The sequence below is a fragment of the Nothobranchius furzeri genome, chromosome 14 (genome assembly GCF_043380555.1).
Source record: "Nothobranchius furzeri strain GRZ-AD chromosome 14, NfurGRZ-RIMD1, whole genome shotgun sequence".
In the NCBI taxonomy this organism is placed as follows: Eukaryota; Metazoa; Chordata; class Actinopteri; order Cyprinodontiformes; family Nothobranchiidae; genus Nothobranchius; species Nothobranchius furzeri.
The window spans coordinates 2,511,777-2,525,756 of NC_091754.1; the positions used below are offsets into that span (position 1 = coordinate 2,511,777).

Sequence of the window (13,980 nt, forward strand, 5' to 3'; positions counted from 1 at the left end):
GAATAAAGGCAAGCCAGAGAAAAGACAGCATCTATATCTGTTATTTAAATAAAATGCCAGGATTGTTAAACTTTTATTAATTCAGTGTTTCTAAAATAAAATATTTAGTGAAAAAGGCCAAAAAGCTGAAGTTTACAAAGATCCCACTGTCACACACACACACACACACACACACACACACACACACACACACACACACACACACACACACACACACACACACACACACACACACACACACACACACACACACACACACACACACACACACACACGGCAGAATGGTAATCTGGAGAAAATGGAGGCAGTTTTATGCCATGCAAGTCAGAAAGGTCAAATTGCAAATGTCAGCTTTTTCTCTTTGATTTTAATTATTCCGTCAGGTTCAAAGAGTCTTCATCAGAAAGGAGCTGTTCTGACAAAGGAAGGCCTGAGCTCGCAGATAAACTCAATCTGCGTCTCCTCTTGACACTTCCTTCTCCAAACGTAGCCGACGCTCAGGATTACCGCCGAGTAAATTACAAAGTATCACTGAGCCAAAGGGGTGGGGGCACAGACCTTCCTGCAAGTCAGCTGACTTCTTGAATTTATTTGACGATACATTTAAAAATGTATCGTGGGGTGACGGTGGCACAGAAGTTAAGTGCTGGCCCCATAATCAGAAGGTTGCAGGTTCAAGTCCCGCTCAGTCTGTCGCTGTCGTTGTGTCCTTGGGGAAGACACTTAACCCACCTTGCCTGCTGGTCAGAGGGACCGGTGGCACCAGTGCTCGGCAGCCTCGCCTCTGTCAGTGCGCCCCAGAGCAGCTGTAGCTACATCATAGCTCATCCCCACCAGCGTGAGAATGACTGGTTGTGTTGTAAAGCGCCTTGGGGGGTTATAGGACTCTAGAAGGCGCTATATCAAATACAGGCCATTTACCATTAAAAAGTTGAACATTGATTCAAATCACTCAATGTCAATAAACACAAAATCCCAAATCCAAACTGCCGAGAAGGCTTCAGGTAGCCTTCTGCTAAAGGTGATCTAGCTACAGGACGCCAGCTTGGCCCTTGCCATCAATGCGTGATCCTTTCTTTATGGCCTGGAATATGCTTGCTGTTTAACCTCCAGGCTACGTCTTTGTTCACATACCTGATGCTGTGCTGCATGTAGTACTGGATGATTCCACTAGGGGACACAGTAGAGTACTCAGACTGGATAGAGAGCTGGGTGTATGGGGTACAATTAAAACAAACATGGCGTCAGCTAGTCGAGATGGTCTACACCAGAAACAGTCTAGAGTCACCGCAGTGTGTGTCTCCCTCGTTTAGTCAACTCCACCTACTGGTTACTCTCATATTGCAGCGTTCTAACGTGATGTGTTCATTTCAGGGAGCGTGCACAAACGACACTTAAAATCAACACAAGTTATGCGAGGCAGCCATTTTAAACACACGTTGTTAATTTAAACAGCAAATACATTCCAGCCCTAAGTGTACACATCTTGATGCAGAAGTACCTCTACTCTCAACGTAACACCAGGAAAAACCATTACTGATCATATTCTACCACCATGATGGTGTCTGTCTGTGCTGAATAAAAACGTAAATAAATCTTCTCTTTAGCAACTGTTCTAAAAGTTTATACCTAAACAGAGTTGAAAGGGAAAACAGAGTGAAACTGGAGGAGAAACAGATTTCGACTGGGGACACGTTTTGATGTGACACAAGTGGAGAGCTTGACACGAGCCGTTTCTCAAACCCAATTGCGCTAGTACGTTCTGGCGTACTTGACAAGTATGCTCTTGCCAAGTACAGCAGAGAGTACATTCTACTGAGTACGGGAGTACGTTGGGGACAGAACCGTACTCCGCTACGCCACAGAACCAAGCACTGATTTATGTTATGAATAAAAAATGACCTGAAATAAAAATAAAAGACATTTTCCTTTCGTGGTGTAACACAATGCATTATGGGATGCCTTGCTAGCCTAAATCTGCATCAGGATTCGTTGATGCATTCTTGATAGAATGGGAGGAGCAAAGACACATCCAGGATCTTTGATCCTACTTTCAATGATACATACTTAGGACTGGAACGGTAGTTGGACCAGTGTTGATGAAGTTTCACAAGTACGCGAGTCCCAGACAGGTGTGAATACTGGGAAACAGCCTAGGAATGGAGGCAGGTGAGTGTGAGTAGATCTGAGATAACAGGAAAGAGACTTTTTGATGATGGCCTTGCATCAGGAAAGGCAGCAAAGAGGCCACTCAGAAAAAGAACATCAGTGACATCTTTATATTCTGCTGGAGTTGTCTGCAGAAGAAAGGTCAGACGTCCTATTATCTTGTGTCCCCTCAACGGTAAAGCATCCTGAGACCACTCAGGGGGTAGCTTCTCAGTCGAGGGAGACGACTCACAGCTTAGCCTCAGAAAACAGACATGAATGAAAAAAAGGTACCAAATCATCCCCCCAGAGGAACTCCTTCCAGCCACAGACTCTTTATATGAATCTGTCAATAAAAGTATTTGAAACATACCGAACGTTTTCATTTCTGCGCCTGTAACCATAGAAATAGATCTGAAAGCCCTCTGGTAGCAAAATGTGTTAAACTGCATGTTTCAGTCCTAACACCTGACTGCGCCGTGGCCCCACTGCAGCTCATTACAGCCTCGTCTTGTTTGGTTTTGGCTGCATCCATCTGAGTCGGGGTGCCGTTTCTGTTGACAGTTGTTAGCTATGCAAGTTGTTTTATTAAACACACTGACGGTTTGTTTCATCACCAAGCTGCCAGACAGAAGCTCCAACCGCTAAAGTCTCTGTTATTCTACGTTTCACAGCCTTTGGTAGGCTGCTGCAACAACGCCACAGAAGGGAATCAGCATGGAATTTCTTATTTAACGGTATTTTATCGTCTGTACCCAGTTAGCCTGTGTCCTACAGGCAGGTCAATTCCTTTCCTGCTACATAAAATCCTTCAACAGACACATTAATGTCATATTTTTTCCTATTCTGTGAGCACAGATACTTTATTTGTCTCTTAGCTTCGGATTCAGTCAGCTGGGGTCATCACTGTATCACACACACACGAACACACACACAAGGTCACGGACGCACTCTAACCGGTGAATAACAGGAGGCTCGAGCCGGCCAAGGTGGAGGCTGGTCTTGCCGTGTGATTCGCCACATACATCAACTCTGTTGAGCAGAAAATTGAAATGTGGGCCTTGGAGGAGTGTGGCTCCCATTTACCCCCGGACCAGAGCTAATGATTTGTCATTTCTCTCAGGGGCACAAGCTGCTGCCCTCTTCGTCACATTCCCGCTGCAGCAGAGGCCTGGGCCGCCACGCCACGCCGCCCTCCTCCGTGCATGTGTCATACGTGTCATCTACACTTGCGTTTAACTCTCACTCTGATCCTCAGGAGCTTCGAATAAAACATGTGGATGCATTTTTAAACGGTTGCTGGTGAAGCTTTAGTGCTGTTTGTCTGGGCTCAGGAAGACGAGCAGCGCTTTACCCAAAATGTACGGAGATATAAAAAATAAACATCAGTCACTTAAAAAGGAGAATCTTGTGAGTTGATGTGCTGGTTTTATAACATAATGGTAACCAGTTAAGAAACAGCAGATGGAGCATTTGGATAATTGAACACCAGAGAGGTATGAACATGTTTAAGTCGCCTGAGACTAAATCTAAATGAGCTTTTTGCTTTCATCCTGTCACGAGTTGTGGATTCAGCGGAGAGTTTAAAGCAACCATGGGTGATTTATTATTGATCTGACGGCTTCTCTCAGCTGGGACAATGAGCAGAAGACAACCACAAGCAAACCCACATCTAACTGGACGTCATGCACATCCCTGCATTCACTACAGGAATTATTAGGATGATATGAAAAAGACTGCAGGTTTGCTCACATGTTGCCTAAAAGCTCGAGTCCTGTACATCTTTAACGAGTGGTTTTTTTTAGGTGGTCCTCACAAAGACTGTAAACACACAAACCCTGATGGCTTGCCGCTCTCGCTGTGGCACCTGGATATTAGACCCAGCAGTAAAATGCACGAGACGCCGCGGTCGGACTAATCCAGCCTCACCTCGAGTCTGATTGACACCAAACACATTTACAATGTGTGTGTGCAAAAAAAAGTCCCACCAGGCAGCAAAACGAGCAACTCCACCAATGATTAAATAACAAAATAAATAAATAATAAATTCAACAGTAAATGCCAGAATCAGGACATGTTTTACTTTTGTTCTCTAATAATGAAAATAATAGTGAAAGTGTGCATCAAAAGCACCTTTGCTCAACGGAAGGAGTGTTAACATTGGGAGGGTGACGTCCCCGTTTCACGCATGGCTAACTCAGCTTAAAGGTTTTCTAGTAAGGTAGAGGGGAGCTTTAGAAACAATATTTATGTCCAACAAAAGCCAGAAAGTTCAGAAAATTCACTTTTTAAAGGAAAATAAATCACTTGCATTTGCATTGTTATTTAAAATACTTCTCTTGATTCTGGCAAACTGTCCGGCGCCTCAGGAGAGGAAGGCAGCAACTCACTGTCTACAGTGGGGATGGGGAGCTGCTGACGTCAACTGGGGCTATAGTCGGACGGTGGAAGGAATACTTTGAGGAGCTCCTCAATCCCACCTACGCGCATTCTGAGGAGGAACCAGAGCCGGGAGACCTGGGGATGGACTGTCCGATCTCGGGGGCAGAAGTTGCTGAGGTAGTCAAACAACTACACAGCGGCGGAGCCCCGGGGGCGGATGAGGTTCGTCCTGGGTATCTCAAGGCTATGGATGTTGTAGGGCTGTCATGGTTGACACGTCTCTGCAACATTGCGTGGTCATCGGGGGCAGTTCCTGTGGAGAGGCAGACCAGGGTGGTGGTCCCCATCTTTAAGAAGGGTGACCTGAGGGTGTGTTCCAACTATAGGGGGATCACACTCCTCAGCCTCCCTGGAAAGGTCTACGCCAAGGTACTGGAGAGGAGGGTCCGATCGATAGTTGAATCTCAGATAGAGGAGGAGCAATGCGGTTTTCGTCCTGGCCGTGGAACTGTGGACCAGCTCTATACCCTTGCAAGGGTGATGGAGGGGGCATGGGAGTTTGCCCAACCAATCCACATGTGCTTTGTGGATTTGGAGAAGGCTTATGACCGTGTCCCCAGGGGCACCCTGTGGGGGACGCTCCAGGAGTATGGGGTGGGTGGCTTTCTGTTAAGGGCCATTCAGTCCCTTTACCAGAGGAGCGTGAGTTTGGTCCGCATAGCCGGTAGTAAGTCGGACCTGTTCCCAGTGAGGGTTGGACTCCGCCAGGGCTGCCCTTTGTCACCGGTTCTGTTCATCACTTTTATGGACAGAATTTCTAGACGCAGCCGTGGTGTGGAGTGTGTCGAGTTTGGTGGCAGGAGAATCTCGTCTCTGCTTTTTGCGGATGATGTGGTCCTCCTAGCTTCATCCAGCTCTGACCTTCAGCTCTTGCTGGGTAGGTTCGCGGCCGAATGTGAAGCGGCTGGGATGAGGATCAGCACCTCCAAATCTGAGACCATGGTTCTCGACCGGGAAAGGGTGACTTGCCACCTCCGGGTCGGGGGAGAGGTCCTACCTCAAGTGGAGGAGTTTAAGTATCTCGGGGTCTTGTTCACGAGTGAGGGTAGGAGGGATCGGGAGATCGACAGGCGGATTGGTTCGGCGTCTGCAGTGATGCGGACGCTGAGCCGATCTGTCGTGGGGAAGAGGGAGCTGAGCCAGAAAGCCAGGCTCTCGATTTACCGGTCGATCTACGTCCCAATCCTCACCTATGGTCATGGGCTTTGGGTAACGACCGAAAGAACGAGATCGCAGATACAAGCGGCCGAAATGAGTTTCCTCCGTAGGGTGGCCGGGCTCAGCCTTAGAGATAGGGTGAGGAGCTGGGACATTCGGGAGGGACTCTGAGTAGAACTGCTGCTCCTCCGGATCGAAAGGAGTCAGTTGAGGTGGTTTGGGCATCTGGTCAGGATGCCTCCTGGACGCCTCCCTGGGGAGGTGTTTCGGGCATGTCCTGCCAGCAGGAGGCCCCCGGGTCGACCCAGGACACGTTGGAGAGGTTACATCTCCAATCTGGTCCGGGAACGCCTTGGGGTCCTGCCGGAGGAGCTGGTGGAGGTGGCCGGGGAGAGGACGGTCTGGAGCTCCCTAGTTGGGATGCTGCCCCCGCGACCCGGATAAGCGGAGGAAGACGACGACGTCTCTTGATTAAAGGCGTCTTTAAGTTAATCTTCCTGTATCGCTCATAAAAGTCGAGTATTTAACACTTAAAATAGAAAAGAATTAAATAAAAACAAAACTCAACATAATTTTTAACAGAAACATTTGTTGTGGCCTTTAGAAGTGTGTTTCTGTGTAAAACTGCTATCTTACCTGTTCGATCGCTTCCTGAGCAGCGCAGCCACAGCGAATGATAGACGTCTTTCAGGATTGATGAGCTAACAGCTAGTCTGATCGTAATAAAACAGCTCCATTCAGCTAAATCTCAGTGTTTCATGCAGTTGTTTCACACAACTGTGCATTTGTCCGAAGATCACCAGCAGCAGTGAAATGTATATTTTTGGTTCATTTAGTATTTCTGCTGAGAAACCCGTGTGATGTCATACTGATGGCAGTGAAAACGTTTGTGAAGCAACTTTTACATACATTAGCTATTCTAATTCATTTCCAAATGATTATCAATAAATACCACACTGCTCACAAAAACCAAATGATTGTAAAAAATATTTTATTTTGACAAAGTCTTCAACCTCTTCCAAAGGCTAAACTCTTGGCTAGGTTTAGACCAGGCGTTAGCGTATGTAGGAGGGAAAGCTTACTTCACTATACTGAGAATGCTCCAGCATTTTAAATATAGTTTTGTCAACACCTTAAGCCAGGGGTGTTCAGTTCCAGGCCTCTGCTTCAACACACCTGACTTCAATCAGCAGGTGATCAACAGGCTTCTGCAGAGCCTGCCGGTCACCTGCTGGTGACTCAACCACTGAGTCACTATAACCTGCCGGACACCGGCCCTCCAGGCCCAGAGTTGAATACCCCTGCCTTAAGCTATTGCCTTCAAACTGGTTTCAGTGGTTTTTGAGTAACTTCACAATGGACATCACTCTGTAGCCCTCTGGTGACCAGAAACTGGACTTAAGACGTTTGTAGATCAGGTAGGTACACTAGTGGAAGGTCTCTACCTGCTTTGCTGCTGTCAGCTGTTTACTGTGCTGGTGGCTAATATAAAGGCTGGCAATTAGCTTTTTCAGATCGTCGATCGTTGTTGGCATCATTGTTGGGGCAGCAGTAGCTCAACAGGTTGAGCGGGTTGTCTAGTAATTGGAAAGTCACAGGTTCGATCCCGGCTCCAGAGAATTCTGCTGTTGTGTCCTTGGGCAAGACACTTATGTGTGTGCTTATGACACCGGAGGGACCGGTGGTGCCTGGAGTCGGCAGCCTCGCCTCTGTCAGTGCGCCCCAGGGCAGCTGTGGCTACATCGTAGCTCATCACCATCAGTGTGTGAATGGATGAATGATACACTGTAGTGTAAAGTGCTTTGGAGTCCTCACTCTGAGAGGCGCTATACAAGTGCGGGTCATTCATTCATCATTCATCATGGTGGAGCCTGGAAGTAAAGGTAAGAGAGTAATGTATTTGGAGGTGAAGCAAGGAGCTAAACCCAGAGTGAACATCGGTGCGGCCTACGCTAGCCTGCGGGAGCTAAAGCAGGCTACACAATTACAGAGTGATGGTGACCTGGCTATGTTGCAACTGGACTTTTTGTTATTTTTTACTTTGTGGTTTATTTTAATATTAGTTGGCTCATGTTGGTGTTAGCCCTTTATTAGCGCTAGCTACAGTTCACGACAGTTGTAATTTCACTTTCAACCAGTAGGGCAGAGGAGCAGGAAAATGGTCTGTATTTGATGTAGCGCCTTCTGGCGTCCAGAACCCCCCCAAGGTGCTTTACAACACAATCAGTCATTCACCAATTCACACCCTGGTGGTGATGAACTGCATTGTAGCCACAGCTGCCCTGGGGCGCACCGACAGAGGCGAGTCTGCCGAACACAGGCGCCACCGGTCCCTCGGACCACCACCAGCAGGCAAGGTGGGCTAAATATCTTGCCCAAGGACACAACAGCGACAGAGCGGGGCTCGAACCTGCAACCTTCCGATTACGGGCGATCGCTCAACTCCCGTGTCACCGTTGCCCCAAGGGAAACTGCTCAGTGTTGGTTCAACCAGATAAAGCTGCAGTGATCCCCATTTAAAATGTCACAAACAGAGAAATGAAGTCACAAACACAAAAAAGAATCCCAACCACAGATCAAAAGTAAACTAAGAACTCTTTTATTGATTTTTTTCTTGATTTTATATATCTATAACCGTTATTTTTCTACATCGTCCTTTAAAGGTTTGTCTTCATGCTAGGTGCAGCTTCGGTGTCTGTTGAACATGCAAGGTTGTGTTATTTTTTTAGGGAGGTTGGTGGTTTTTCACACACTGGACAACGGTGAGGAAACAGCAGACCCAGAATAAGCCAAATCCACCAAATCTGGGCTTAAAAAGAACCACCAGAACCATCCTGGATGGAACGGCACCGTGAGGGAGGATTAGTTGCACTGACCATCATCAAAGTTTCACCAAAAGTTAAGCAGTTCAGTTCCTGACGAAGTCCCATCCATCCACACCGTGAACGGAAACATTTCTTTTAAATCATGACATCGTTTGACATCTTTAGAGCAGTCAAAAACTCTAGAAGCAGGCAATCCTTACAGGAATACTCAAAACAAAATAACCCTCAGACAGCTTTGTTGGGAAATAAAACCACGAAGGAGCAGAGAGGGAATGCTGTTCATGATGGGAGAACGTTAAAGCAGTGATCTGGAGTATTGCTTCTGACCTCAGCGGGGATCCATTAGCAGGTCGGCACAAGGACAGCCGTTCTTTCCTTAAACACCAAATTTCAAAGCTAATGTTTTGGATATTCGGACTCGAAAAACTAGATGTGAAAAAAGTTACATCCAGTAAATGACATCAAGTGCCAGCTGGTGGAGGAGGAGGAGGCACTAACAGTGCTTTTTCTCTGTGTGTGTGTGTGTGTGTGTGTGTGTGTGTGTGTGGCTACAATGGGGATGAAGCAGGTTAACCCCGGCAGAGTTAGTGCCATATTGTCACGGCGCTCCGTGAGTCTCACAGAACCACGAACACACACGAACGAACAAGAACACCTTTACATTCCCACCAACAGAGGAAAGTTTCAGGATTGTTTTTGATTCACGAGGAAGAAAAACGGCCATTTTTGTTATTTACACAGAACTACTATGCTGCAGCAGTTATGATCGCAAGTTCACAATAAACACAAGGTCACTGACGGCTACGGTTGCACTAAGAAGCTTGACGATTCAGTTTCCCCCGTTGAGGAACAGAGTGCATCGTTTTTTTGTACAAAACATTTTGTAGATTTACAAAAACCGACGGTAAAGGGCTGATGGCAAAAAGGACAAAGAAACGCATGAGACATTAGAAAATACTCGGGTAGGAACACACATGGACATCATCTTTGGTGAAAATTGAACAGAGTATGCTGAAAGACACCTGAGCACAACATGTTTTTCCTACAGCTGCATTTGCTTGGTAATGTGTCCTCGCTGATCTGTTTACAACATGAGTGCATTTAGCAGGAGGATGAACATCACTGTGATCCTGTACATTTGGTTGTAAACTACTGGCATCAGGTATTAGCATACAACATCTGTTCATGCAGGGGCTGCATATGACTTCACCGTCTGTGGAAGTCTGGAGATTTGAAACGTGTTTGCATCGCAGCCACGAGACTGGCTTAGTGTGGCCTTTAGTGAGTCTAGTGTGTGTGTGCGCATCGCCACAGGACATCTAGTGTGTGTGTGTGCGCGCGCGTCGCCACAGGACATCTATTAAACGGCCGAGAGGTTTGTTGAATTTTCACTGCAGTTTTACCCACTTAAATCATTTTTAAAGGGGGAAAAATCAGAACAAACCAAAGGAAACGCGTCCCTTCAACCCCAGAAATCTAGAAAACAGAGACAAATATTCAAAGCTGCCTGTGGAGAAAAGTTGCTGGCATTCATAAAAAAAAATCATTCGCTGATGGACGCAGGGAGTCCTCCATCACACGTTTTCTGCTCCGCAAGCCTCTCAGTTCAGTTCCCATGCAAAGCCATGGCTTAAAGCCAAGGAAGAAGTTACAACGTGCAGCGTCTCCTGAAGCTCGTCCCGAGACCCAGGCGAAGGGGAGAGGGAGTCCGCGTGCCCTCCCCCACTCTTCAAGTATGAAATGATGGGAAAACTGAGGACAAAAGCCTGAATAAACCAACAAAGACATGGAAACAAAACCAAAAAAACAAACTAAACTCTCAGATTGTCGTTCCAGTCAGTGAATCAAACAGGGTGGCCATGTTTTATTTTCACCTTTAATACCAGGTAACATATGTTAGAGCCACCCTAGTCTCACCTTTCTCTACTAAATTCTACAACCTGAACATTTAAGTGTCATTAAGATAAAAATCACTGTTAAAGTGACAATGTGTAGTTTCTACCGTTAATCTCAGGAAATATCCAACAAAAAGTTGAAAATTAATAAAATTACGCAGTCTTTGGAAAGTATTGGCAGCTTCGTAACATATAACCATAAAAATCTACACGGGCACGGGTCTAAGTCTCTGGGGGACGCCATATTAGACGTCGATGATGTCACACTAGATGACTGGCTGGACGTATGACTTGTGGAAGTGACGTTACCACATTCGTACAAGTTACGTTAGCACGTTGACACAGAAGATTTTGAGCGGTCCGGACAAACTTGCGATTGTAGTCCTTGTAGTTTGACGTCATCGACAGGCGCAGGACCTCGAGCCGATTCGGTACCTACACCGCCAGAAAACTAGCATCGGCATGGCATTCTCTCCACGGACTGAGGCCGCATGCTTTGTGCTCAACTGGAAACATTTACCGCAACGTTTTTAAACTAGCAGACAACCACAGCGATATGCTGGAGGTAATTCTGTCTTACAGTTTATTCAATTAAAAAACAAATAGCGCTACGATACTCAGAGATGTTTGGTCTTTATGGCCATTTGTTGGTAACGTTGTCACTCGAACATACAAATACCGCTGGCTTGCAATGATTTAGGCAGTACTGCCCCTATCGCCAGGAAACTACACACTGTCACTTTAATTTTAGTAAGTATAGTTCAATTTTTCTTGCTTTAGGTCCAAATACACTGGTTTTTGTCGAAAAATGACCCTGTATCTAAAATAAACTTTATGCTAACTTAGTTACACTTTATAAAAACTTCATAATCTCATCTACCACGGCTACAGTACCAGGAACGGGAGTTCTCTGGGAAAAATAAAACAATTCAATGGTTTTAAAAGAGCAATGAAATCAGACAAACATGAATCTAGTTGGAAAACAGAAAACTTTTAGACGGAAAACACCATCCGGTAAAAACCAATAAGACATGAGGCTGAGGTCCTCTGAGGAATGAAAACGATGAGAAGTTTGAGAACCTGAAGCTGGCTGGGGTTGCGGAGGGCGGTGCAGGACTTCCTCAGGAACTGAGGGTGAACTGGTCCTGCTCGATGGGCTTTTTGACCCAAGCCCCAAGGCCGGCCTTGTGGAAGGCTTTGATGAGCGCCTTCTTGGCGGAGTGGTACTCTAAGGCCGCCTGCTTGGCTTCGTGGTACGAGCTGGGCTTCATAGCTTTAATCCGCAGGATGGAGGACAACTGAGGAGGAGAGGAGTGGAAAACAGAGCCAGTATCAATCACTGAGTGAAAATAACACCGGCTTCCCACCGGATGCGTAGCAGCACATAGTGCCCTCCAAGTGCAACACGCAGCAATTAGCATCCGTTCAAGTTGGTGTTTCCACCGGGCGTCTCAGAAGTGTGTGTCACAGCTTTTTTACACACAACATTTCCAAACATGTCGAGCTCCGCCGTTCAGCTCTGCCCGGACAGAAAATCAAACACGAGAGCAGCATAAAACATCTTTCAAAATAAAAGACCTGTACAGATTTCCTGTTGCTCAGCTAAAAGAGAGAATATGTCATCGCCTTTGACGGCTCCACGGCTGAGGAAAAGAACAGGAAATAAACCACAGACCGGCTGCCATCTTTCTCCCACTTGTTATCGCGAGAAATGGCAAAATCACGTGTGATCTTGTATGATTGCCAAATCTCGTAGAACCAAATGCGTGGAACATTTTAGGTAGGAAGGCAGCGCACCACTGAAGTCGCAGTGAAGGCACGTCTATTACATGGAAAGCTGGGTAATCCATTTGAACCAAACCAGGTTTAGATTTCTTTAAAAATACTACGCTAAATCTTTAAGAATCGCAGTGAAAACACACACCTCACTTTTATTCTGCTGCACTCTGAGCCTGAAAATCAAACCATAAAATCCATTGTTTCAGCCTGCCTTTACCTTGGAGTGCAGGCGCACCCAGCGGCTGTAGAGGGCGTGCTTGCAGAGCCGCGAAGCCCGGCCCATGTCGTCCTTGCCTGTGGTGGCGTTGATCACCTCCAGGGCCTGGTCGCCCACCGTCCAGTTCACGCTGAAGTTTGGTGCCTTGCCCGGCTGCCTGGCCTCAGCATTGCTGATCCCTGAAAGCCCAACAAAGCAGGAAGGTAAAATAACGACCTGAAAGCTTCCTCTAAAACGGTCCTGCTCCGACGGTCCATAAGGAAAGATGGTCTATGCCGCGTAGTTAAAGGAGCAATATGTAAGAATTTTACAGTTAAATAATCACTAAACAGTTGTGTTTCGATCAGGCTGGAAGGACGGATAAACTGAAACAGATCTCCTTCTCAGCTGGCTGGGGGGGTGGGGGGTGGGTGGGGGGGTTGCCGTTTTTCTCATAAAAAAACAAAAGAGGGACGTAGTCACAATTTACAATCAGTCTGCGCCGGGCTAACGCAACATTGCTAAAATTTGTATTCAACACCGGCAATAAGCTCCAGAGTCGTTTAAAGAGCCAAAGCCAGCCACAGGAGCGACCCGGAAGTTATTTCTAGTACCCCTAAGAATCCACGGCATCTTTTTGTTTTACTCTATTATCAGGTGAAGCAGGGCAGAGGCTAATGTTGAGCTTAAAATGCTAACGGTGAATTAGAAGCAAATATCTAAAAATATCTCAAGCTACTTTTTCATTTACCAACAACTCAATGTTACAGTGAAATGTCTGCCACATGCACTTCCTCTAATGCTGGAGGCAAACTACCGTATTAAGCGTAGTAAGTGCTCCCAAACACCCAAGCGTGCCAACACCAGATATGACAATGCGTCTATCTACTTATCAACTCGTTGTGTATGACTCGTCTTTGATTGTTATCTAGAATCTTCTGGCGCTGATCTGTAACTGGCAACAGGCACGAAACTCACAGAACGGCAGTGAGAATGTAAGTTTTTGTTTAGAAAAATGAGCTGCAGTAACAAAATTTGCCCACAAGATGTCATTCTTCATTCTTACATTTTGCACCTTTAACGTCATTGAATTCATAGCAAGACAGATTATCTGCTGGGCCAACGGAGGCGATAGAAAAGGAAAACGACAATAATGAGAACACGCATGGCAAAAATAAACCTCAACTAAATATGTTTGTGTGTGTATATGGTATACATGGTTTTATGTGGCCCTGAGGAAAATCTGTAATTAGATTTCTACTTTTGTAATCAAACCCACTTTTAGCTTGTTATGGTTCCTTCTTCTGGTGGTCACACCATTCCAAGACTCCCAACTCCTTCCTGCATGAAGTATCAACTCCGTCTAGAGAAGGGGTGCCCAGTCCTGGTCCTGGAGGGCCGGTATCCAACAGGTTAATGATTAACAGGCTTCTGCAGAGCCTGATGAGCTGCTGCACAGGCGACTCAACCACTGAATCAAGTGTGTTAGAGCAGAGAAACCACTAAAACATGTTGGATACCGGCCCTCTAGGACCCC

At 46.3% G+C, this 13,980-nt stretch overlaps 1 protein-coding gene across 3 annotated transcripts in view; it reads right to left on the reverse strand.

Moving 5' to 3' along the window:
* Window positions 1-8,331: 8,331 nt before the first annotated feature.
* The window catches only part of adarb1b (adenosine deaminase RNA specific B1b), a 194,333-nt gene continuing 188,684 nt past the window's right edge, over window positions 8,332-13,980 (reverse strand). For all 3 annotated transcript variants that reach the window (XM_015965522.3, XM_054746482.2, XM_054746483.2), the window contains 2 exons: window positions 12,465-12,643; window positions 8,332-11,766 (listed from right to left, as the gene is read on the reverse strand). In XM_015965522.3, coding sequence (XP_015821008.1) covers window positions 11,590-11,766; window positions 12,465-12,643 — 356 coding nt within the window. In that variant the 3' untranslated portion in view covers window positions 8,332-11,589. The remainder of the gene's footprint in view (window positions 11,767-12,464; window positions 12,644-13,980) is intronic.